The following is a 25,339-nucleotide window of genomic DNA, read 5'->3' as shown; positions in this document are numbered from 1 at the left end:
ATGGTATATCGGGGTAGAGGGATTAGAGTATACAAAGAAATAATGTTCTTTGAAATTTTATTAGGAAAGATATTTTTATTCCTTTAGGATAAAAATGTTTGTAAACTTGCGATCTAAAATCATTTTTGTTTGTAGGGGCAGAGGGTCTTGGGCGGGGGCGCGGGAGGGAGGCAGGAGCCGAGTGAAGCGGCGATGGCAGCAGCGGCAAAATCACCCAGCCCGGTGGAGCGCGCAGCACCCCCTGGCCGGGGTGCAGGGGGCACGGAGCTGGGGCTGAGGCTGCAGCATGGACCTGCTCCCTCCAGCCCCAGGCACCCAGGCTGGGGCATGAACTTCCAGCCATGAGCCGCCCCCCGGGTCGCCACAGCCTGGCCTAGCCCCCCGTGCTGTCCCTGCACATCTGAATCGACGACTCCTGTTCCCCTTCTCCCCATGGCCCCATTATCCAACCCCTCGGCCCGAGCCCAGCACCCTTAACACACCACTCAGAGCGGCGTATGGGAGCCAGACATGCTGATCCACCGGAGCTCGCAGTCCCACCCCCCAGAGTGCAGCTTTACTGTGTTATATCCGAATTCGTGTTATATCGGACCGTGTTATATCAGGGCAGAGGTGTATTTTAATAAAAAAAAGTCAGCTTTTACAAGGAATTGTCATGTCCTGATGTACCCTAAAAATTTTAGATAATTTCCAGTACTGTAATAAATGAAGACTTAAATGAAACATTTACATACCATCAGATGTGTCTGTCTGTGGAGTGTATCCCTCAGATAAATTAAAGGTCCCATTATCAGTCCAAGATACCTCTGATACATCTGTATCAGACACCGATAGCTCTTTAGCAATAACTGTAGGACTAATCTATAAATATATAAAAATACATGAAATGTGGCATTCTTACACTCAGAGAATTCATTATACAGTTAAGTTAATGCTTAGACACTGAAAAACAACGTAATGCATTTTGCTTGTGATATCACGTAGACCAGCAGTGGGCAAACTATGGTCCCAGGGACCACATCTAGTCAAACATTTTAATCCAACCCTCAAGGTCCTTCCGGGGAGTAGGGTCTGCGGCTTGCCTGGCTCCGGTGCTCCAGTTGGGGAGCGGGGTCAGGGGCTTGCCCAGCTCCGCTCGGCTCCTGGAAGCAGTGGCATATCTCCCATCCGGCTCCTACACATGGGGCAGCCAAGGGGCTCCGTACTCTGCCCCCACCCCAAGTGCCGTCCCCACAGCTTGCATTGGCTGGGAACCACGACCAATGGGAGCTGCAGGGGTGGCGCCTGCGGACAGGGCAGTGTGCAGAGCTGCTTGGCCACGCCTCCATGTAGGAGCCGGAGTGGGGACATGCTACTGCTTTTGGGAGCTGCTTGAGCTAAGTGCCACCTGGAGCCTGCACCCCTAACCCCTCCCCGACCCCCTGCTCCAATCCCCCTCCTGCCTTCTGAACTCCTTGGTTCCAGCCCAGAGCACCCTCCTGCACTCCAAACCGTCTTCCTCAGCCCCACCCGAGAGCCCGCAGCCCCAACCAGAACACTCACCCCCTCCTACACCTCAGCCCCCAATTTCATGAGCATTCATGGCCTGCCATACAATTTCCATACTCAGATGTGGCCCTTGGGCCAAAAAGTTTGCCCACCCCTGACAGACATTCTTTCCTACTTAAATGTAGAAACAAGTAGGTAACACTTACAGTACATCTATGCTGCAGCTGTGAGCATGCTTCCCAGCTTAGGTAAACAGACATGTGCTAGCTCTGCTCGAGCTAGTGTGCTAAAAATAGCAGTGTAGCTGGGGGTAGCACTGGTGGCAATTTAGGCTAGCTACCTGAATATGTATTCAAGGGCCTGGTGGGCAGGTTTGTACTCAGGTGGCTAGCCCAAGATACTGCCCAAGCTACTCCCCAGCTACACTGTTATTTTTAGAACACTAGCTTGAGCAGGGCTAGTGCATCTGTCTACCTGAGCTGGGACGCTGCAGTGTAGATGTACCTTAGTGGTATAATGTATTTGAACATATGCAATTATAAAACACATTTTGATGTCTCTGATGTTATATCCCTGCTTGTTGCTCCAGCCTCCTTTCCCACCACTTGAAATCAGACTATGCTAAGCAAGCCCAGGAAAACACCTCACTCATAGATACATAGTAATTGTTTACTCTCAGTCATATTTCATGGAGATGCTTATTCTATTTGCAATGAGAACTGCAGCACTCTGCAAATACAGCATGTGTATTCATGCTTTATACACAAAGCAAAACTAAACCTAGCCAAACTTGAAAATAATTATTCTGATGATGTTTTATCTACATATGTCCAGTCACACTAGCTACAGTTTTTTATCCTATTGAAAAAAAAATTATGCTTCAGAGCACAAAACTACCATTAAGTGCTCAGGATTGACTTCCTCTACAGCATCTGGCAGCATCTGTTGTCAGAGTCAGGTTTCAGGAGTACATGGACTATTTGGTCTAATCCAGTATGGGAATTTCTAGCCCCAATGATTGATATCAAATAATTGTCATTTAATGCACTCTCTCTGACTATACTGAGAAGAGCCATGGTATACAGTTACACAGCATACTAATGTAGGCTGGAAGTATTTTAAAGTCTTTTTGTTGTATGTATTATCAAAGCTACATACTCTACAAAGGCTGCATGGTATATTCATTTATATGCAATATAACACCACATAAAAAGTGGTCATATGGGTTTAAATAATTCCACAAGTCTTTGACAAAATTTGTGGTTTAACTATAGAAAAAAGTTGTTACTCACCTTGTGTGTCTCTGTGAGTGCTCCATTGTAGGTGTGTCTGCATCCCTGCATTGGTGATCAGAGAACTTTGGTAGCACATACACTAGCTCTCTTTGTGCTGCGCCATGAAGCTAGCCAGTATGCACAGGCTATCCATTCTTCTCTCCCAAAAAGTCCCATATTGGGAACTCTGACGTAAGAAGGGAAGGTTGTGGAGCACCCCTCGGGGACACATCTTGAAGAACCTCTGTTACTGCACAAGGTAACTGCTTCTTCGAGCAGCATCCCTATGGATCTCCACTGTAGGTGATTCCCAAGCAGTACCCCTTTTGGAGGGCTGGACTGCGGGGGCCATGCCTGTGGACTGTCAATGTCAGCAAAATGTCTCAGAGCCCACAATCAGATTACCCTAATGGGCCACATGCGACCTGCAGGTTGCCCACCACTGGTCTAAGGAGTGCTGGGAGGTAACTCGCACTTCCACCAGTATAAGGAGTTTTTCATCCTTGTAGGTAGTGACAAGGGTTTGTCCAGCCTGTCCCCGTTCGATCTGTGAACCAAACTGAACCACAGTTGGAGGTATCACATGTGGAGTCTGGGGTGTGGTATCACAGCCATTCCTGCCACCATATACCCCAACAGTTGAAGGCAAAGTCTGGATGGTATCTGTGGACTGCATTGAGCCGTGTCTATGAGTGAGACCAGGGATAGGAACCTGTGTCGAGGTAGGAAGGCTTTGGCCTGTAGAGCATCGAGGTTGGCTCCTATGAATTCCAGGTTCTGTACTGACCTGAGGGTTGAATTCTGGGTATTGATCTGTAAGCTCAGTTCTGTAAACAAGTGTATTGTGGTATCAATGGCTCGATGAACCTCCTGAAGTGATCAGGCTCTGCGGAGACAATTGTCCATGTATGGGTAGATCATTATCCCTTGCGAGTGTAAATGAGTGGCTACCACTGAACTTTGGAAAATACTCTTGGGGTCAATGAGAGTCCAAAAAAAGGACTCTGTATTGGTAATGGTTGTGTCCCAGAGTGAATCTGAGAAATCGTCTGTGAGCTGTTGGACCGAAATGTTAAAGTAGACATCCTGTAGGTCAAGGGCTGAAAACCAGTCTCCCTGTTCCAGTGATGGAATAATCATCAATAAGCTGACCATCTTGAACTTCTGAGCTTTGACAAACTTGAGAGCTCTGAGGTCCAGTATGGGTATCCAACCTCGCTTTCTTTGGGTATTAGGAAGTAATGAGAGTAGAACCCTTTGCCTCATAGATGTTGAGGTACTGGTTCTATGGCTCCTAACTGGAGGAGTCGATCTATCTCCTGTCATAGTAGACTCTCGTGAGAAGGGTCCCTGAAGAGGGACAGGGAAAGTATGGTGGAGAGGGCAAGGAGGTGAAGTGGATGGAGTATATGGATAAGATGATCTCTAAGACCCATCTGTCCAATGTTACGTGTTCCGAGGCACTGCACAACGCTGCCAAATGGGTGCACAATCATAGTCAATTGCAGAGAGTGGTCTTGTGGCACCTCGATCTGCCCATCAAAAGTGGTGCTTACAGGCAGGGGGCTGGGTTGAAGATTGTGGACTGGATGGCTTGAGCTTTGGGAATTTCTCCTTTTTTCTTTGTGGCTCATAATGGCGCTGTTATGGTAGGTAATTGAGTCATATATGGTCTATGTTGGGATTGGGCGCTAAACGATCTCTTGCCCTGGCGTATAGATTCCCAGCAACCTGAAGGTGGCCCTCGAATTCTTCAAGGTATGGAGGGAGGCATTGGTCTTCTCAGCGAAGAGCTTTGCATCCTTGTAGGGGAGGTCTTCTACTGTGGTCTGCATCTCCTTCAGGAATCCTGACAGGTGGAGCCATGACGCCTGCCTCATCACCACAGCCATGGAGATGGATCTAACCATCATGTTGGTGGTGTCGAGGGCTGACTGTAGCAATGTTTTTGCAACTAGTTGTCTTTCCTTAATGATGGCCTTGAAGGATTCCCGATGACTCTTTGGCAGTTTATCAATAAAGTAATTCAACTTACTGTAGTTTGTATAATTGTATTTTGCCGTGAGAGCCTGATAGTTGGCAATGCGGAATTGTAAGGAGGATGAAGAACATACCTTCCTGCCAAAGAGATCAAGGCACTTCCTATCCCTGTTGTAGGGTGTTGCCCTGGAATGGTGTTGTCGGCCATGGGAATTCACGGCATCTATCACAATGGAATGGTGGTGGGTGGGAGAAAAGGAACTCTGATTCCTTTGTGGGGACATAATATTTCTTGTATGCACACTTGCATGCTGGGGCTATCGATGCTGGGGTTTGCCACACCGTTTTAGCCAGGTCTAAGATGGCTTCATTAATTGGCAAAAAGAAAAGGAGTACTTGTGGCACCTTAGAGACTAATTGGGAGGGTGATCTTCAAGGAGGATATCAAGGAGCTAGTGTGTATCCTTGACCACCTCCAGTGGATGGAAATTGTCTACTAAGGACAGTCATAAAGGCATGACTGCTTTATCTGGGGAAGAGAATATGGCTTTAGATTGTTCCATTCTCCTCCATGTCAACCTTTTGTTCCTCCATTTCCTGAGGCTCCGAGGCCCTTGTTGCCGTGGCCAAAGGAGTGTTCTGGGAGGGTTTTCGGGCGAGGCTTGAAGCTTGCGAGGCAGGCTCTCGGTGTGCTGCCTACTCCACATTATGGTGGTATACGGCCTGGTAGAGGTTCCCATGGGTGGTTGTACCAAGATGGTGGTGGTATACCATCTGCTGGTACACTCCCAGATCCTGTTGATAGTTGGAACCATACGGAGCTTGGGAGGAGCCCTGTGATACTTCCTCTGGCTCACTGTCTGACCCCTCACTAGATAGTGGAGGGGCATGGCATGATTGCAGGGATATTCCTTGTGCCCAGCAAAAACATGATGCCCTGATGTTGGTAGTGAGCGGTGAAGACTCAGGTGCCTTCATCATGCAGAAGTCTCTGGTCTGGTGGAATTCTGCTGGTACCAATGGTTCTGGTGTCAGGGGAGATGGAGACCTTGCCTGTACCGGTCTCTCCAGTGCTGGGCGGGCTACTGTCGCTAGCAGTACTGAGGTTGACTTGCATACTAGGAGTATCTTCCTAGGGTGTTTGTCCTCATCTTTCAGTACTGATGATTCAATGCCCATGCCCAACGGGTCTGTGGGCCTGTGAGTGGTACTGGATATCAATGATTGCCATGAGGCATGAGTGCTGGATTGAGATCTCGGTGTTGAGAATACTGAGTGACTATTGCTTATTGCTATCCCTAGGCTCACTGAGGGGACTTCCTGCTCTCTTTTTTTGACTTGAGAGAGGAGTCCCCATTCTGTTTCCTTTACCCACTGTCTTTCGAAGTTGAAGGCTGTAGGGAAGACCGTCCACTGGAAGGTTGAGGTCAAAGAGCTGCCTCCATGAAGATTTTTTTTGGTGAAGCTCTCTGTCCTTGAAGGATCTTGGCCACAGCTGCTGGCAGAAGGTACACTTTTGTTTGATGTAACCCTTGCGGAGGGAATGGATGCACTGAAAGTGCTTGTTCGCAACAGGGATCACCTTGCTGCAAGTGCGGCACTTCTTGAAGCCCGGGGAGCTGGGCATACCCTTTTCTTGGGGAGGGGATGTCCTCCCGCTCATTGGGGGTTGACAAAAGAATAAAGTCCTTTTCTTTTTTTTTTTTTTTTTAGGCAACAGATAAGAAAAGCAAATGAAGAAAAAAGGATTCAGAGGAAGCTAAAAATTAGCAATTGTAAAAGGGGTTAACGATCTCTGAACAGACAGCTAATGGCTCCGTCTCTACCCAGGGGCGGCTGAGAAAGAACTGAGGACAGTTAGCCTGTGCATATTGGCTAGCCTCCTCTCTCCTCATGCTGTGCCAGAAGGCATGTGCTGGCTCAACAGACACAGCTACCAAAGTTCTCCGATCAGCAGCGCAGGGGCGCAGGCATGCCTAGAGCACCCACATGGACACTACTTGAAGGAGAATGTTTCTTTACATATTTTGAGGTTAGAGAGGGGGTACTGCAAATAGCAAAATGAATCTGCTTTACAATGATGTCAGTTGGGCCTTTAGGCATTATTGTAATAATAATAACACTCTGTATCTCCACTCTTGAGAAGTGGGATAAATTCAATGGCTGTGAAATTCTGGTATAATCCTTATGCATCAAATACCATAGGGGTGTAACATCTTGTAGCTTCCCCAGATGAATAGCCCAGTGGGCCACAGATATTTGAGGGACCTATAGTCATAGATGTGGTTAGTTTCTGTGTCAGTTTCTCAGGATGGAAATAATATGAGTCACTTTTAGAACATGTTGTGATGCACATGGCTGTGTTCCTGGTCAGCAACAGCATGTCTCTTATTGGGGGGGAGGGAGGGGACACAGACACAAGAGAAGTTTTCATGGTTTTCAGTGCTTTTTTACATAAATGGAAAGAGCTGACTAAAATCCAGTCACCTTAGGACACAGGGCTGATATGTCTAATTCACTATCATCTTCCGTGGATTTTGGTTTTGCAGTTTCTGAAAGAAAGAAAATTAGTTAGTTATTTTCTAGCTTATCCTGATGACAAAGCATTTCTGAGTTATTTCTATTGACTCTGTTTAGATACAGATCCTTAAATAATTCAATCATATTATGGGCTTCATTTGTTAACACAATGAATGATTCATATATTATATACATGATGTAAAACAAGCTCACTCAGAAGCTGGATATTTATTGAGATATTATTCTGTAGCATATACAGCCAGAGAGACAACATTTGTCTGCACTGTCTTCCTGCATATTCATTTGCCTTTATTATGTTTATTTCTTTTAAAAACCTGTTGCTCCTTGCTGTGTGAAGTGCTTTGACACTATACATCCCTGAAACTACATTGTGAGTTCAAGTTAACACAAATAAAACAATTCAAGTACTACAATTCAAAACTATGCCTTCCACATAGCTAGTCTAGTGTTGAGATGGCTGTATTTTATGGATTTAAAATAGGCAGTGGGTCTGCAAGCTATGCTATTTTCATACTGATTAAAATGTATGTAATTTCTGGATATGTGCATATAGTCTTCATGCACAGGATTTTTCCCTTCTTTGTACCCACTCATTCTTTCCCCTGCATTCATCCTACCTACCTTAAAATTTGCACTGAAAGTGACTAAGTAGGTCTGGTAGTTTTTGTTGGGTCACAGGTGTCTCCAATAAACATACAAGGAACACACTTTTTGCCTTCTCCCTTCTCTGCCCCTCTGTCAGAAAGAGGAAGTTACTCACCTTGCGCAGTAATGATGGTTCTTCGAGGTGTGTCCCCCTATGGGTGTTCCACTTGAGGTGTCTGTGTGCCCCTGCACCTCTAATCGGAGAGTTTTGGTAGCAGTGTCCCACTGAGCATGCGCATGTGCTCTCCCTCCCTCATGGTCTGCCTCAAGGCTATTTAGCACTGCACAGAGGAACCCCCCTCACTTCCTTCTCTACCACAGAGCCCTATAGAGAACTCCGAAGTAGAGGAGACGACGACGGGTTGTGGAGCACCCATGGGGACACACATCTCGAAGAACCATCGTTACTGCACAAGGTGAGCAACTTCCTCTTCTTCTTCAAGTAGTGTCCCTATGGGTGCTCCACTTTAGGTGACTCCGGAGCAGTACCCACCACTGGAGGCTGGGACTTCAGAGCAGAGTCTTTTACTACAGAGAGTACTGTGGAGTTGAAGATGGTGTCAGTGGCCAAATCTTCAGTGGTTGCATAATGTTCTGCGAAAGTACAGACAGAGGCCCCAGTCATTGCTCTATAGATTGGGGAGATAGGGGTATCCCTATGGAATGTGATTGAGGGAGGAACTGATCTCATGGAGTGCATATGGACGGAAGCAAGTTGCGCCCTTGCTAAGTGATTAATGCAACTAGAGACCCATTTGGATAGTCTTTGAGGAGATATCACAGAGCTTTTGGATCTTTCTGTGGATGAAAGAAAGAGTTTAGGGGATTTCCTGAAGTCCTTAGTCCTGTCCAAGTAGAATGCTATTGTACTTCTAATATCTAGCATATGCACAATTGTTTCCCAGTTGTCACAATGTGGTTTTGGGAAAAAACAGGGAGATGGATCTGTTGATTCATACGGAAAGGGCAGAAAAAGTAGGGAGAAACTTGGGAGATGGCCTTAAGAGTTATTAATTAATTAATTAATTATTATTATTTTTAAAGACAAAGGCCGTGAATGATGGGTGTGCCATCAGTGCTGCTATTTCTCCTATGTGCCTAGCTGAGCTGATGGCAATTAGAAATGCTGTCGTCATGGTCAGGTGTAAGAGAGAACAAGTTGCCCTGGACTCGGAGGGAGGTCTAGTCCAAGCCCTGAGAACTAGATTAAAGTCCCAGGCTGGAGCAGGTGGTGTCACATGGAGGAAGTGTGTCCTAATGCCCTTAAAGAATCTACGCATTAGTGGTTGAGCAAACTCCAAGTGGGAAGCCATTTTTGCCATGAGATGTACCTTAAGGGAGCTGAGTGAGAGTTTAAAATGTAGTGCACAATCCGAGAGAGGAAAGATGAGGTTGGGTCAATCCATTTGGAATGGTACAAACTTGGAGTTGTTTCCATTTTGTAGATAGGTATGTGGAGTGGTCAACTTGTGGTTGTGTTGCAACATGTGTTTCAGCTTGTCAGAGCATTCTGCTTCTAAGCCTTGAAACAAAGAAAGATCCATGCCTGTAGGTGGAGGACCCATGGGTTGAGGTGAAGGGTCAGCCCATTGTTTTGAGAGAGCAGGTGAGGAATGGGCTGACGTCAAAGGAACAGGAGGGCATATTGCCATCTGCGTCAGGTAAGGGAGCCAGACTTTTCATAGTCAAGAGGGGCAATCACAATAATTCTTGCTTTGTTTCGTTAAATTTTCAACAGAATCTTGGATAGGGTAGGAAACTGGGAAAAGACATATACGTGGGCCCTGTCCGCTGGGAAGATGAGGGCAACTGCCAGTGGAAGTTTCCCCAAGCCGGCCCTGGAGCAGTAACAAGGACCTTTCTTGTTCTGATAAATAGCAAAGAGATTGATAGATTGGGTTCCCCAAAGGGTGGCTATATCTTGAAGCATCTCTGAATTCAGTGTACACTCATTGTCGTGAGAAAATTCCAACTGAGACTTGGTTGTCCCGTTCTGTTTCCCTTGTAGACAGACAACTGAGATGAGCACATTGTGATGGGTGCATCAATTCCAAAGTTTGAATGCTGTCTTGCAGAGGGAGGGAGATCTGGCAGCTCCTTGGCAGTTTATACAAAACATACAGGTCACATTTAGTCCATCATAACCTGTGTGTGTTGTTTTTGATGAAAGACGGAGTTTGTGCACAGGCACTCCTGAGAGCCCTTAGCCCCAAAAGAGTGATATGGAAGGTCATTTATGTGGAAGGCCATTTGTCCTGAACCTTGTTGTTGTGTAGGTGAGCTCCCCAGCATATTAGGGAGACGTGTCCCAGGGTGGTGAATGTGGGTAGTGAGAAGAGTGCTCTCGCTTGCACTTCATCAGATTGGTGCTGATAAAGTCCAGTCACTGTACCGGCGTTAGTATGCCACTACAATGAAGTGAACTTTGGAGAATACCCTGTGTGGAGCAGTCTGTACCTGTAATGATCCTGCCCCAAAGGTAAGCAGTAGGAAATCTCCTGTACGATGGTTGTATTGAGGTATGAAAGTAGGCACCCTGTAGGTTCAGGGCTAGAAATCAATCTCTTTGCTCTAGAACTGGTCCTAACTGCTGTGAAGCGAGGTAAGGTGATTTCTGAGTGGCATGACAGGTGTATAAATGGCAGCTGATGATTGTAAGGTATCATTGTTCAGGTCCCTGATCAGCTCAAAGTGCTTATAAGGGGCAGTTTGAGGGGTCATGGACTGGGGTGCAGACTGGTCTCATTTTTGAGCCCTGGGCCTCTTACACTGTGGCTCATAACAGCACAGAGATGGTGAGTATTGAGAAGACTGTGATCTGTGGTGTGGTTGAGAGGTATATCTTCTCTTCTGTTCCACAGTGTAGATTCCTAAGGAGTGTAATGCGGTCTGAGAATCCTTCAGGATGTGGAGAGAAAATCTGTCTTCTCCACAGAGTTTGGCCCTTCAAATTGGAAGTCTACAGCTCTTTGGGCAATCTAGAGAGGTGTAGCGAAGGAAAATAAAACACCCACAACCCACCTCAGTACCACTGTCATGGAGATTGGGTGGGCAGCTGTAACAGCTACATCCAGTAGTGTCTCTAGGACCGATCTGGCTATTAACTGACCTTCTCTAAGAATGGTCTGAATCTGTTCTTTTTGTGTTTCCAGTAATGTTTCAGAAACATCCTGAGTTTCCCAAGATTAACAAAATTGTTTTGGCCATGACAGTTTGATCATTTATTACTCTAAACAGTAACGTTGTTGTTGAATATGCCATCTTGCAAAGCCTGATCATATGGAGTTGACTTGGCATTATGTTGCTTGCTTCATGCATTAACCATATCCACTATGATGGAGTTGGGTTGTGGATGTTGAAAACAAAGCCTATCTCTTTGGGAAGAGATGTAGGGTTGTTTTTGTTTACGCTCTGTTGCTGGTTGGTGCGATAGAGGCTGGCTCTGCCAGATGATTTTGGTAGGATCTAGAATCAGCTCATTAATTGGGAGGACAGTTCTAGATGAGAAGGTAGCGTGCAGAATTTCCACCAACTTGTGATTTGTATCTGCCACCTCCTGTAAGGGAATCTGCAGCTCCTCTGCCACCCTCTTGGTAAGATCCAGAAAGTTCTTAAATCTTCACCGAGTGATGAGGGGTGGGCAGCACAGTCTCATCGGGGAGAGATGAGAAGTGTGCTGAAGAGGTAGCTTCCTCTTCAGGTGTTCCCCCCCCCCCCATTCTTTCCTGTTCTGAAAAAGCTTTCTCCTGTCCTGGCTCAGGTGCCAGGCTGTAGCAAACCATCTGGTGGACTCTCCCTAAGAGACACCGGAGACGGTTGCGCCATGTGTGTGTATATACCCAAAGAGTTACAATATGGCCTTGGGAGGGTGAGGCAGGAAGGCAGGCACGGACAGTTGGCGTGATTGAATTGGGGATGACCCTTGTAGTGTGGTGGTGGGACACTTGAGGGGCCAGGGAATGATCATCTCCTGTCCAGTGTCAGATTCGTAAGTGGGTAAGGGTGCCGCTGACTGGGGTATCGGCAGTGTACAGCCCAGTGCTTAGAGTGATTTTGGGTGACGGAATGTGCTCGATACCAGGGTCCTGGTACCAAGTAATGGGAATTGTGATTCTTCCCCAGTCATCAGGTCTCCAGGGTACCAGAGCTCATGCAGTACCATGGGTTCATTTGGTATCACAGAGGAGGGTCCGTGGTACATTGTCAGTAGCGACAGTTGGGCAGAGCACTCCCTAAATGAGAGATTTGCCCAGTACAAAAAGTTTGTTGGTGCCACTTCTTTAGAGACGATATGGTAATAGTCTCTCCCTGGGTAAAAAGAAAAGGAGTACTTGTGGCACCTTAGAGACTAACAAATTTATTAGAGCATAAGCTTTCGTGAGCTACAGCTCACTTCATCGGATGCATGAAGTGAGCTGTAGCTCACGAAAGCTTATGCTCTAATAAATTTGTTAGTCTCTAAGGTGCCACAAGTACTCCTTTTCTTTTTGCGAATACAGACTAACACGGCTGCTACTCTCCCTGGGTACTGAGGCCACAGGTCTCCAGAGTATCAGAACACCTGTGTTACCACAGGCTCAACCGGAACCCCAGAAGAGTGTCTATAGTTGGTATCAATGGTTGGGAAGGTGCAGAATACTTTCTAGATGGCAGTTTTGTTGCATCTGGTGCCAAAGGGTTTCTCTATGCCGCTCTTTTAGAGATGGTACAGAAACCGTCCCATCTCCTTAGGGGATGATACCATTGCCTCAGAGCATGAGGGTGGAATCCTCTGGTGTCGCGGTGTCCAAGCAGAGCTGACAGCAGGGCTTCTCTGTGTTGCTCTTTTAGAGATGGTACGGTAATTGCGCCCTCTCGGTGCAGTAGTTGCCCAGAGTAGAGCTCAAGAGCAGCACAGAGCTCGCAGAAGCCCCTTGTCCATGCAGAGCGCAGAGCAGGAAGCCCCTTCTCAGGTTTCAGCTTCCAGAGCTTGTGCCCAACGGGAGGCAGCTGAGCTCACAGCAGGAGGTTCCTCTGCTGGTATTGTCCTACCCAGGTGGCCTCTCTGGGGAGTCCCACTGGCTGGCCAGCTACTCGGGGATCGGTGCCGAGATGGCTGCACTGGGGAACACCCCTCTGGCTGGACAGTTGCTCAGAGAAGCCTTTCCAGGGGGAGTCTGCTGGTGGCTCCCCACCCCCCCCTTCTCTTCACCACTCGACCCCTTTTGAAGTGAAGGCTCCAGGGATGATCGGGGATCAGCTGGGGTGCCCTGCAGACTGAAGTGTTTTCTCTATAGGGAGGAATTTTTACTTCAGCTCCCAGCTCCTGTGAGGCTGCAGTTTTAGGTGTGGCAGGTAAAGCACTTCTGTGAGGCACAGTGAGTGTCTGGCTATTACAGGAACTGACTCTTGGCAGAGAGGCACCGCTTGGAGCAGAGAGAGCCAGGCAAGCCCCTGGGCAGGGGCTCTAGCAGGGAGGAATATGCAGAAGAACATCATCTTTACTTTTTTTTTTTTTAAACTGAAAAAGAAAATAATTATGAGTCTATTAGATGTCGGGGGGGGGGGGGAGAATGCCCTCAGACAGGGAAGGAAAGTGAAATTCTTTTCCTTTTTCTCTTTTCTTTTTAAACCAAAGGAATAAAATAAAATAAAACAAAACACTAGCCTGAGTACTTTTAGGGAGAATAAAGGTAACAAAACTAATACTACTTATGCTAATAGAAAAGGAGTACTTGTGGCACCGTAGAGACTAACAAAATTTATTTGAGCATAAGCTTTCGTGAGCTACAGCTCACTTCATCGGATGCATTCAGTGGAAAATACAGTGGGGAGATTTATATACATAGAGAACATGAAACAACAGGTGTTACTACACACTCTGTAAGGAGAGTGATCACTTAAGATGAGCTATTACCAGCAGGGGGCTGGGGGGAAGAGAAAACCTTTTGTAGTGATAATCAAGGTGGACCATTTCCAGCAGTTGATAAGAACATCTGAGGAACAGTGGGGGGTGTTGAAAATAACATGGGGAACTAGTTTTACTTTGTGTAATGACCCATCCACTCCCAGTCTCTATTCAAGCCTAAGTTAATTGTATCCACTTTGCAAATTAATTACAATTCAGCAGTCTCTCATTGGAGTCTGTTTTTGAAGCTTTTTTGTTGAAGAATAGCCACTCCTAGGTCTGTAATCGAGTGACCAGAGAGATTGAAGTGTTCTCTGACTGATTTTTGAATGTTATAATTCTTGACATCTGATTTGTGTCCATTTATTTTTTTATGTAGAGACTGTCCAGTTTGACCAATGTACATGGCAGAGGGGCATTGCTGGCACATGATGGCATACATCACATTGGCAGATGCGCAGGTGAATGAGCCTCTGATAGTGTGGCTGATGTGATTAGGCCCTATGATGGTGTCCCCTGAAGAGATATGTGGACACATTTGGCAACGGGCTTTGTTGCAAGGATAGGTTCCTGGGTTAGTGGTTCTGTTGTGTGGTTGCTGGTGAGTATTTGCTTCAGGTTGGGAGGCTGTCTGTAAGCAAGGTCTGGTCTGTCTCCCAAGATCTGTGAGAGTGATGGGTCGTCCTTCAGGATAGGTTGTAGATCCTTGATGATGCGTTGGAGAGGTTTTAGTTGGGGGCTGAAGGTGATGGCTAGTGGAGTTCTGTTATTTTCTTTGTTGGGCCTGCCCTGTAGTAGGTGACTTCTGGGTACTCTTTGGCTCTGTCAATCTGTTTCTTCACTTCAGCAGGTGAGTATTGTAGTTGTAAGAATGCTTGATAGAGATCTTGTAGGTATTTGTCTCTGTCTGAGGGGTTGGAGCAAATGAGGTATCGTAGAGCTTGGCTTTAGACAATGGATCGTGTGGTGTGATCTGGGTGAAAGCTGGAAGCATGTAGGTAGGAACAGCAGTCAGTATGTTTCCAGTATAGGATGGTGTTTATGTGACCATCGCTTATTAGCACCGTAGTGTCCAGGAAGTGGATCCCTTGTGTGGACTGGTCCAGGCTGAGGTTGATGGTGGGATGGAAATTGTTGAAATCATGGTGGAATTCCTCAAGGGCTTCTTTTCCATGGGTCCAGATGATGAAGATGTCATCAATGTAGCGCAAGTAGAGTAGGGGCATTAGGGGACAAGAGCTGAGGAAGGGTTCTAAGTCAGCCATAAAAATGTTGGCATACTGTGGGGCCATGCGGGTACCCATAGCAGTGCCGCTGATTTGAAGGTATACATTGTCCCCAAATGTGAAATAGTTATGGGTGAGGACAAAAATCACAAAGTTCAGCCACCAGGTTAGCCGTGACATTATCGGGGATACTGTTCCTGACGGGTTGTAGTCCATCTTTGTGCGGAATGTTGGTGTAGAGGGCTTCTATATCCATAGTGGCCAGGATGGTGTTTTCAGAAAGATCACCGATGGATTGTAGTTTTTTCAGGAAGTCAGTGATGTCTCGAAGATAGCTGGGAGTGCTGGGAGTGTAGGGCCAGAGGAGGGAGTCTACATAGCCAGACAATCCTGCTGTCAGGGTGCCAATGCCTGAGATGATGGGGCATCCAGGATTTCCAGGTTTATGGATCTTGGATAGCAGATAGAATACCCCAGGTCAGGTTTCCAGGAGTGTGTCTGGGCAGATTTGTTCTTGTGCTTTTTCGGGAGTTTCTTGAGCAAATGCTGTAGTTTCTTTTGGTAACCCTCAGTCGGATCAGAGGGTAATAGCTTGTAGAAAGTGGTGTTGGAGAGCTGCCTAGCAGCCTCTTCTTCATATTCCGACCTATTCATGATGACGACAGCACCTCCTTTGTCAGCCTTTTTGATTATGCTGTGAGAGTTGTTTCTGAGGCTGTGGATGGCATTGTGTTCTGCATGGCTGAGGTTATGGGGCAAGTGATGCTGTTTTTCCACAATTTCAGCCCATGCACGTCGGCGGAAGCACTCTATGTTGAAGTCCAGTCTGTTGTTTCGACCTTCAGGAGGAGTCCACCCGGAATCCTTCTTTTTGTAGTGTTGGTAGGAAGGTCTCTGTGGGTTAGTATGTTGTTCAGAGGTGTGCTGGAAATACTCCTTGAGTCGGAGACGTCGAAAATAGGATTGTAGGTCACCACAGAACTGTATCATGTTCATGGGGGTAAAGGGGCAGAAGGAGAGGCCCCGAAATAGGACAGATTCTTCTGCTGAGCTAAGAGTATAGTTGGATAGATTAACAATATTGCTGGATGGGTTAAGGGAACCACTATTGTGGCCCCTTATGGCATGTAGTAGTTTAGATAGTTTAGTGTCCTTTTTCTTTTGTAGAGAAGCAAAGTGTGTGTTGTAAATGGCTTGTCTAGTTTTGTAAAGTCCAGCCACGAGGAAGTTTGTGTGGAAGGTTGTTTTTTTATGAGAGTATCCAGTTTTGAGAGCTCATTCTTAATATTTTCCCTGTTTGCTGTAGAGGATGTTGATCAGGTGGTTCCGCAGTTTCTTTCAGAGTGTGTGGCACAAGCTGTCAGCATAGCCTGTGTAGTATGTAGATGTAATGGATTTTTTACCTTCAGTCCTTTTGGTATGATGTCCATCTGTTTGCATTTGGAAAGGAAGATGACACAGATAAGGAAGGGAGAACTGCTCCTTCCGTAAGAGGCCAAAGGCGGTAGAGAAGGAAGTGTGTATGTGTGTGTGGGTGGGGGGTGGTGGTGTTCCACTGTGCTAAATAGCCTCGAGGCAGACCAGGAGGGAGGGAGAGCACATGCTCAACGGGACACTGCTACTAAAAATCTCCGATTAGAGGTGCAGGGCCACACAGACACCTAAAGTGGAGCATCCCTGGGACACTATTCCCTAAGAAAAACAGTCTCATCCTCCATCCATTTCTTTTAAAGGAAGTTAACTGGAAGCAGCATTGTAGCCTAGCAGAAAAGCTGATAGACTCTTGGGCCCCTTCAAATGCAATTTTTACTTATCTCTGATAGCACCCACAATACATATTAAGATGAAGAAAAACACAGCTGGGGAATAGTGCACCGCAAGATGCAAGGTTATATGGCAAGAAAATTTTTAAATGAATGTGCATTCTACTGGTCCAACATTTAAGTGACTGAAGAGTCAAGCTCCATAAATACATGCAATGTTCCCAAGTACAGTTGTGGAAAACATAACATTGTACTTCCTGATTTTCAGCTTAAAATTACTATATAAATGAAAAAAATATCTTTGAGGCAAAGTTAGCAGAAGTTTATAAATAGAAATTTGCTCCTGATATAGATTTTAACAAAGCCTATACAATTTGCTGCAATCTATGTCTGAAAGGAACATGGGTGTGATAAGAATTCTTATTTTAGATTTGCTTTTCTCTCTAAATGATCATTTTGATTTATTTGTTGTTTGGACTGTCTTATAGAAATTCCCTTAAATGTTTATTGAATCTTTGGAAAAAAAGATATTTTAAGGAGTGTAATTTTTTTTCCTGTAGTCTAGCTGGAAAAAGGCAGATATAGATCCTGGGTCTGGAGTCCAGTCTCCTAATGTAGGTTGTATTCCTGGTTCTGTCACGTACTACTTTGTGTCCTTGGGTAGTTCTCTAGATCTATGTGCCAGAGTTTTCCTCATCTAAAAAGGGAATGCCTCTCCCTAAGGATGGCGTAAAGCTTAATTACATTTGTTTTTGTAGAGCTATGTAAAATCTTACAATGAAGGTGCTAAAAGAAGCATTATCAATCATAGCCTCATACCAAAGAAAAAATACATTTTCCCAATATCACTTGCTCTCTCCTGTAATGGGGTGCATGCTGTGCCCTGTAGGATTTGGCCTCCTGGCCCTGCTCTTTAAAGACTCAGGGACACTCCATGCTGGTGCAACACTCATGCTCTTTATTTTGTGTCCTTTCCCCTCCCCTAGTTTCCCACTATTTACACGGCTTGGACTACGACTGGTCTGACCAGCAACAGCAACAGACTAGTAGGCTCACACATTTTCCAGGAGGCCCTACACAGATTGTTCTAGGATCACCTGGTCCATTATCTCTTCCACCATCTGGTTATCGGACCTTCACCACCACGTGGCCCCGTCCATGAGCTTCTGGGCAAACATGCGGGGCCACAAGCTCCCTATCCACCGTGCCACACGAAATTTCTGCTGGTACTTTTTGGCCGACAGTCCCATCTGTTCCAGGACTGCTGCCTTCACCGCCTCATAATCTTTGGCCTGTTCATTAGTTAGGGCCCTGTTGGCAGCCTGCGCCTCTCTGGCCAGACAGGGTGCTAGTCTCAGGGCCCAGGTCGCCTTGTCCCATTCGGCATCCATGGCTACACGTTCAAAAGTGCACAGGAAGACGTCAGGGTCATTGGCAGGGCCCATCTTACACAGCCCCAAACCTGGTGCGCGGCTGCCATCACCTCCTGGGGGATTCCCCAATTGGTGAAAGAGCGGATGCTGTACACTGGCCTGTTCCCTGATGAAGTCCTGGAGGGACTTTTGTTGCTCGGCCTGCCAAGCCAGTAAGGCCTGTCTCTCAGCCTGGTGGGACTGCTGAAAGGCCCGCATGGTTTTCTGCAGCTTCTCTTGCTACTTCGCGAGCCACTGCATGGTTCCCTTCATGCTCCAGTTGCCACTCCTTGGCGGTGGCTTCGAGTCCCAGACAAGCCCCCCGATGTAATGGGGTGCACGCCGTGCCCCATAGGATTTGGCCCCTTGGCCCCATTCTTTAAAGACTCAGGGACACTCCAAGCTGGTGCAACACCTGTGCTCTTTATTTTCAAAAAGAAAAGGAGTACTTGTGGCACCTTAGAGACTAACCAATTTATTAGAGCATAAGCCTTCGTGAGCTACAGCTCACTTCATCGGATGCTCACGAAAGCTTATGCTCTAATAAATTTGTTAGTCTCTAAGGTGCCACAAGTACTCCTTTTCTTTTTGCGAATACAGACTAACACGGCTGCTACTCTGAAACCTGTGATTATGCAAGGCTCTTTATTTTGTGTCCTTTCCCCACCACCAGTTTCCCACTATTTACTAGGGTTACCATATTTGAACATTCAAAAAAAGAGGGCACTCCACAGAGGGGAGGGGGGAATTTGCTTGTGCGCCCCAGCCCCACCCCAACTCTACCCCTTCCCTGCCCCCATTCCAACCCCTTCCCCAAAGTCCCTGCCCCAACTCTGCCCCCTCCCTACCCCATTGGACCCCTTCCAAACCCTGCCCCGGCCCTGCCTCCTCCCCTGAGCGCGCCATGTTCCCCCTCCTCCCCTCCAGCTACACGAAACAGCTGTTTTGTGGAGCAAGCGCTGGGAGCTAGGAGGGAAAAGTGGGGACTCTCTCGAGTGATCAACATTCACTCTCTTTCTTGAATGATCAACTCTTCTTTGGGGAAAAATAATAATGGCAAAATCTCAGACGTTTTTAGATATTTAAAAATTCCTCCCGGATAGCGATTTAACAATCAAAAAGCCGGACATGTCCGGGAAAATACAGACGTATGGTAACTCTACTATTTACAGGCTATTTATCTGGCTTGGCCTCACACCAGCCTGACCAGCAACAGACTAGTAGGCTCCTTACTCCCTCTGAGCATGACCTTTCCCTCCTGATCTCCACCCCCCTTCTTCCACTTCCTCCCAGCCTTTTAGCTCCTGCTAATGAGCCTGGCAGGTGAGGGCAGTTTCCAGGCAAGCACTGGCTGTTTACCCAGCCCCAATCCATTCCCCATGATTGGGGCTGGGGTGGCAGAAGCTGATTAAGGGCTCTCCTAGCAGCGACCTGCCACACTCCCTCATGTGAACAATCAAATAAGCAACATAATAATTTTGCTCATATAAAGATGACCTAGAATAAAAGTTTATCTGAGAAAGTCTGGGATGAAGATGGCATTTTTTATTTATCTTCCTAATATTTCAGTATCAGAAGTATGGCCTTTTGATTTCATACTATAGTGCAATTTCATGGCTCAAAAATAGTTGAGTATATTATTTAATATCCATCCCAGCAGTTGCTTTGGGATCCTCACCCCCACAACTTCCACAATAAATATCTTAATAAAATAAACAACAACAGGCACTTATACAGTATCTTTTAGTTCAAAGAATCTCAAAATGCTTAAGCCTCACAATACCTCAATCAGTAAACAGAGACACACAGAGGTCATGTAAATTGCCTGAAGTCGCACAGTCACTTGCATAATTTAGCTGGGTTAGAATCTAGGAGTCCTTATTTCAGAAGCCTCAATCTAATCACTAGACATTAGGTGCTTTAATGTGAACAGAACATTTGCATTTGGAAGTACATGGTAACTCTGAGTAAGGTGGCTAGACTAATGTTTCATACTTTAAGACTGGCAGTTTTCCTAAATATATGAAGTGATGGGGCAGATCAAGACTAATGAGAGGAGAAGACTCCTCACCACATCCTAACAGGTCAGTCTGATGTACAGTGTTTAAACTTTTCTCCCACCCTTCAGTTTAGAATTCCAACAACAACAAGTATACTCATGCTTGGTTTCAAAAGATGAACTGTGATGATTACAATATAAGTAGATTTTTGCCTAATTTTAGATATATAATATTTGAAACTGCATGTGGGAAAAACCAACTCCCGCCCCCCCCATAAGTTACTTACCAGATCTTTCTCTTCTCTTTTGGTTGATATAGTCCCCGATTCCAAAATCCAGTTTCAGCAGAACTGACTTGATTTTGTTGCACATCTTCTGCCCAAATTCATTGCACTTGAACAGCGGACATAAAAAGGCACACAGTACTGTAACACAAAACCAAGATATAAAGAGAAAGGTTACTTAAATATTTCTGTTTAAATTACTAACTGAAGATTACGCCATACTTTTCATTAATCTAAAGAGAATTACCTTTACATAACTTAAACAGTAAATGCCACATCAGAGGAGTTACAGTCTCAGTACAATTCCTACTGATCACTATTCCACATCACAAAAATTACCATTATATTCACATTAACTGGCACCTGTTTTCATAGTCCCTCTAGAAGGCTGGGCACTGAGATCAAACTACCCTCTCTTCTGCCCCCATAAAATGAATTCTATTGAGGTCAGGGTAGGCAAAGTCTTTCACGGCTGCTGCCTATGCCATAATCTATCTGGATAAACAGAACTTTAGCCTCTAGTGACATCAATCCAAGCCCCCTCTACATTTGCTTTTCAAAATAAATGAACAATGAGAAGTCCTCTTCATCCTACTCTTTGTCCCTTCCAAGTGCAAATCAGAAGCAAAATGATATCACTGTGACACTTCCCTGGGGTAGCCAGGGTTGTAAGGCACCTCACCACCACCTGTTCTTAGTGTGAAGAAGTCTTGTCTGTATCTGCTGTGGATTCATTTCCTGAAACCAACAGTCTCTGGTGACACAAGCTCTACCTTCCAGGCATCCCTCTTTCTGTACAGGTTAGCAAGGTTACATGTGTCCTGGGAGCGTTCCCTACAGGTCAGCTCTTTATTCACTGAACACTCACAAAACTGCTAGGTCTGGTATTCTCAACGGAACAGTACACCACAGCTTACTAGTTATACCTTAGAACACAGCTCTGCTAAACACAGCACTTAGATATATTTACAGAGAAAATAAGTATAACTTTATTATCAAAGAACAGAAATTCAAGTAACAGTGAGTAAGAATATTGGAAACAAATGGTTTCATATAAAACAAAATCATAACATGCTTTCTAGAGGCTAAACTTAATTAACAAGTTATCCTCCTGTCTAAAAAAGCTCATTTCACCCAAAGTTCTCTCAACATTCTCAACCAGGTCTGACTGAGACCCCTTTTCCATTAAGCAAATTTTGCTATCCTACTTCCTAGGTGAAGGATGCCAGGGTGTCTCTTTGCACCCTTCAATGTACCAGCACATACCTTTGATGTGCACCTCAAGATGGGTTTCCCTGCCTCTGTCTACCCCACTATTTACTTTTTCCTGTTCCTTTCCTCTCTTTGAAGAATTCACTATCCTTCATTAGCATTTGGCTCAGACTGGTGAGTAGAGTACCATTGTGAACCAGACAATACTGCATTTACATGGAAACAGATAAATATTTCTTCTTCCCAGAAAGAAAACCTGTTTCTCCCTGTTCCTGGCGGCCGGTCCCTACACATAGACCTTAAGAACATAATTTTCAGGGTACATATATAACTCCATACACAACATCCGTACATGCGTTTTGCAATGATACTGACACCCAGTGTGACAGAGGCTTTTATTAAAGACCTCACACAATACTCCTTTGGTAAACTAGAATGTAAATACCAGACTCAGGGCATTCCTGTAACCCTTATGTACCACTTATTCTGGCTGCCACTTGGCAACAAGAGATCCCTGGGTCACAATCACAGTCTGATTAAAATATATATATTTAGGCAAATGAAATCTTTTAGAAGGAGAAAAATAAAAGCAAAGTCATTAAAATATAGTGAAAAATGTTACCAAGTAATGGCCCTGAATGGATACAATTGATCCAGACTTGTATGTTCATTTTGTCTGCTGTTGTGGAAGATCAATCTATGTCAATTAGCAATTTTAACCGCTAGATGAAATAATATTTCTGGTGTTGTCAGCAAAAATACAAAATTTATTTATATATTTAAAAGAAATCTGTGCTTTGTTAATTTTGGTTCATCCCAAAATAGGATTTAAAGGCGTGGCTTTACAATGCATTCAGCCAATAATTGCTGCCAAGACCAGTATCATAATAGGTTTTCAGGGTAACATTATCTCCCATTTCTATATATGCTGGAGAAGAGGTGGCAGATAATATATCAACTGTTAAAATGTCATTACTGCAAGACCTTTAAAAAATATTCCTCCTCATTTCTGACATTTCCCCTGTAGAGAGAAAAGACTGTTAAAGCTCTAGAGTGGCACTCAGGGGATTTGTGATCAGTTCCAAACTCTGCTACGTTTCTCCCTGTGACCTTGGGCAAATCATTTAATCTTCCCGTGCCCCAGTTTCCTATATGTGAAATGGAGAGAATACTTTTTTCAGCACACAGACTGTATCTTACTGAGCATTTGTATAATACTTACCACAATGAGACCTGAAGGCACTATTCTAAACAAAGAATAACAATAGTAAATAAATTCATCTGTCAGGATAGACAGACAAGTTTTTAAGTTGATATAAGAACAGCTAAACACTAGAGAGCATTGAAATCTATGCTATGTTTCACCTGTTCCACATGGAAACCATAGCTTAAAATCAGAATTTGGCCTATGTGTACAAGTATGCCCAGAAAACTCCACAGCTAAGAAAGCAACTGAATGGCACAACTGTTATGCTCAGATGTTGACTTTCTCAGACTCCACAGAATCAACACTTGGCAGGTTTTAAGCAGATCATCTTTGTGCTAAGCCATGAAGGGCTTTAGAGACCTGGGCCAATAGTCCTTGTATTGTAACATGGAGCGTCCTAATCTGTCTGTAGCCACTATGTGCCCTCCAGTGGTTGGATTATTTGTGCTCCTGAGATAAATAATTAGTGTAGGCAGCTGTATGGGTGTAATAGGGGAATGATCTATGATGTTGTATTGTAGGACATGGACCATCTTTTTAGTGTGTGTCTGTGTGAGTGAGAAAGAGAGACCCATTGGTGGTTCAATGAGTTTTGACAACTCATCAGGCCGGACAAATTCACTACATCTGACACTGCTGTTATGATATTTATCTATAAAGAATGTTGTCAGAGATATCAAATGAAAGCTGGTGACACACGGGTCCATTTGTGAAATGTATGTATTAATACTATATGAGGAATTACGAATGCTTATGATATTATGCTTTAGAGTCTGTAACCAAATAAACAAAGGGAGAAACATGTTCTCTCTCCGACAAGATGGAGGATAGTTATCTCTCTGTTTCTAACTGAACCTGGTGATGCCAGTGACAATGGGCAATTCATTTGCATTAGAGGTAAACAGGAGGAACAAATTAACATGAAAATGTGAAATCAGCATGGGAAGATACTGGAGTATGAACCCCAGGATTCATCCTGACTCTGGTAACAAAGACAATAAACTTTAGGGAATATAAGGAGAAGCAAAAAGACATTTTGGTGATCTATCACTGAGGGAACAAAGAGCTCAGCGCTCTTTGCATTCCATGAATGGTGGATCCCCAGCCATGTGGGGTGGGTGACACAAAGGCTGCTTTAGGTAAGAAACATATCTTAGTTAAGGATTGTAGCCTGTTGAGATAAATTTTAGTCACTAGAAAGTGTGATTATACTTTTGTTTTATTTGTTTTGTTTTCTGTTTCTATTGTCTGCTTAGTTTCACTTAAATCTCAGTTCTTTATTAATAAACTTATTGTTTTATTATAAATTCATCTCAGTGCTGTTATATTAATGTGAGGTGTGCATCCTCAGGTGAACCAACAGGTTGATGTGCATATTCTGTCTGTTTGGAAATAGCAGACTTGGTAATTTCTGTGAATGTCCAGGGACAGGATCTGGATGTTGTAGGGAGAGCTTCTGGAGAGTTTGGGAACTGAAGTACACCGAGGGTTAACCTGCAAGGCAGTTATGACTGGCAGAGTCCTGAGGCATATGTGAGGCTGTCTAACAAACTGGAGTGGCAAGGAATTGTCACTCAGTTAAGCAGCAGCAGATCCCTTTTATGCTTAGGCAGAGAAGTAACAGGGTGACTTACAGTTCTGGATACCGCAAGAAACTATCACAACCTGTTTACTCTTCCTAACTTAGTGGGCCAGGATCTCTGATTGGGGCTTCTAGGTGTTACCACAATATAATATTATTACAGGCTTGTAAGACATTGAACTTTAATTCCTGTTCCTAGTTACATGATATAGGTCAGAGTTACAAAAAAGTAATCACCTACCATGTGACAGAGTCAGTATTCATGAACTCCAGAGATTACAATAACAACATGTTTAAAGAAAATATCAAATGCAAATAAAACATAATATAAACTAAAGATAACTCCAAACAAATACACCCAATTTATAAAACAAATAGAAAGCTCTAGGACAAGGTAACGTATTGGATGTCTGTCAATGACTACCATCTCAATGAATTTCTGATCACATGACCTCTCGTTCTAAAAACTGTTCCTTCTTCATTGGTCTATTTGGCATCCGAGATCGGATCCACACTGTGTTTGCTGCTCCATGTGATTTTCCAGTAAGTGGCTGGGTGGGTGTGGGCCATTTCTGTCAGCACAGGAGTACTATCGATGGCATTCTGGATGTCTTGAGAAGGGGGGAAAAAGCCAGTGCCCTCCTTGATTTTGAGTAGATGTTTTCTATTCCAGGTATAGAACAGATCCTTGGTGCTAATGGTATAGTCATTATCTTAAGAGGGTGCTAGTCACATTTATTTGAAATTAACGTTCTCTCCCAATTGCAATGGGGGTAAGCTTTTGGCATTCTTGTTATATTAATTCTGTAATGCTGGTATATAGCTCTTTTAGAACAAAT

The 25,339-nt window shown here is 44.8% G+C and overlaps 1 protein-coding gene across 3 annotated transcripts in view; it reads right to left on the bottom strand.

The window, feature by feature from the left end:
• Positions 1 to 25,339, bottom strand: part of RETREG1 (reticulophagy regulator 1) — a 141,075-nt gene that overhangs the window by 6,377 nt on the left and 109,359 nt on the right. For all 3 annotated transcript variants that reach the window (XM_038388618.2, XM_043508451.1, XM_038388619.2), the window contains 3 exons: positions 20,503 to 20,640; positions 7,230 to 7,294; positions 735 to 861 (listed from right to left, as the gene is read on the bottom strand). In XM_038388618.2, coding sequence (XP_038244546.1) covers positions 735 to 861; positions 7,230 to 7,294; positions 20,503 to 20,640 — 330 coding nt within the window. The remainder of the gene's footprint in view (positions 1 to 734; positions 862 to 7,229; positions 7,295 to 20,502; positions 20,641 to 25,339) is intronic.

Source organism: Dermochelys coriacea, chromosome 2 (assembly GCF_009764565.3).
Source record: "Dermochelys coriacea isolate rDerCor1 chromosome 2, rDerCor1.pri.v4, whole genome shotgun sequence".
In the NCBI taxonomy this organism is placed as follows: Eukaryota; Metazoa; Chordata; order Testudines; family Dermochelyidae; genus Dermochelys; species Dermochelys coriacea.
This window is presented reverse-complemented; position numbering and strand designations above follow the sequence as displayed.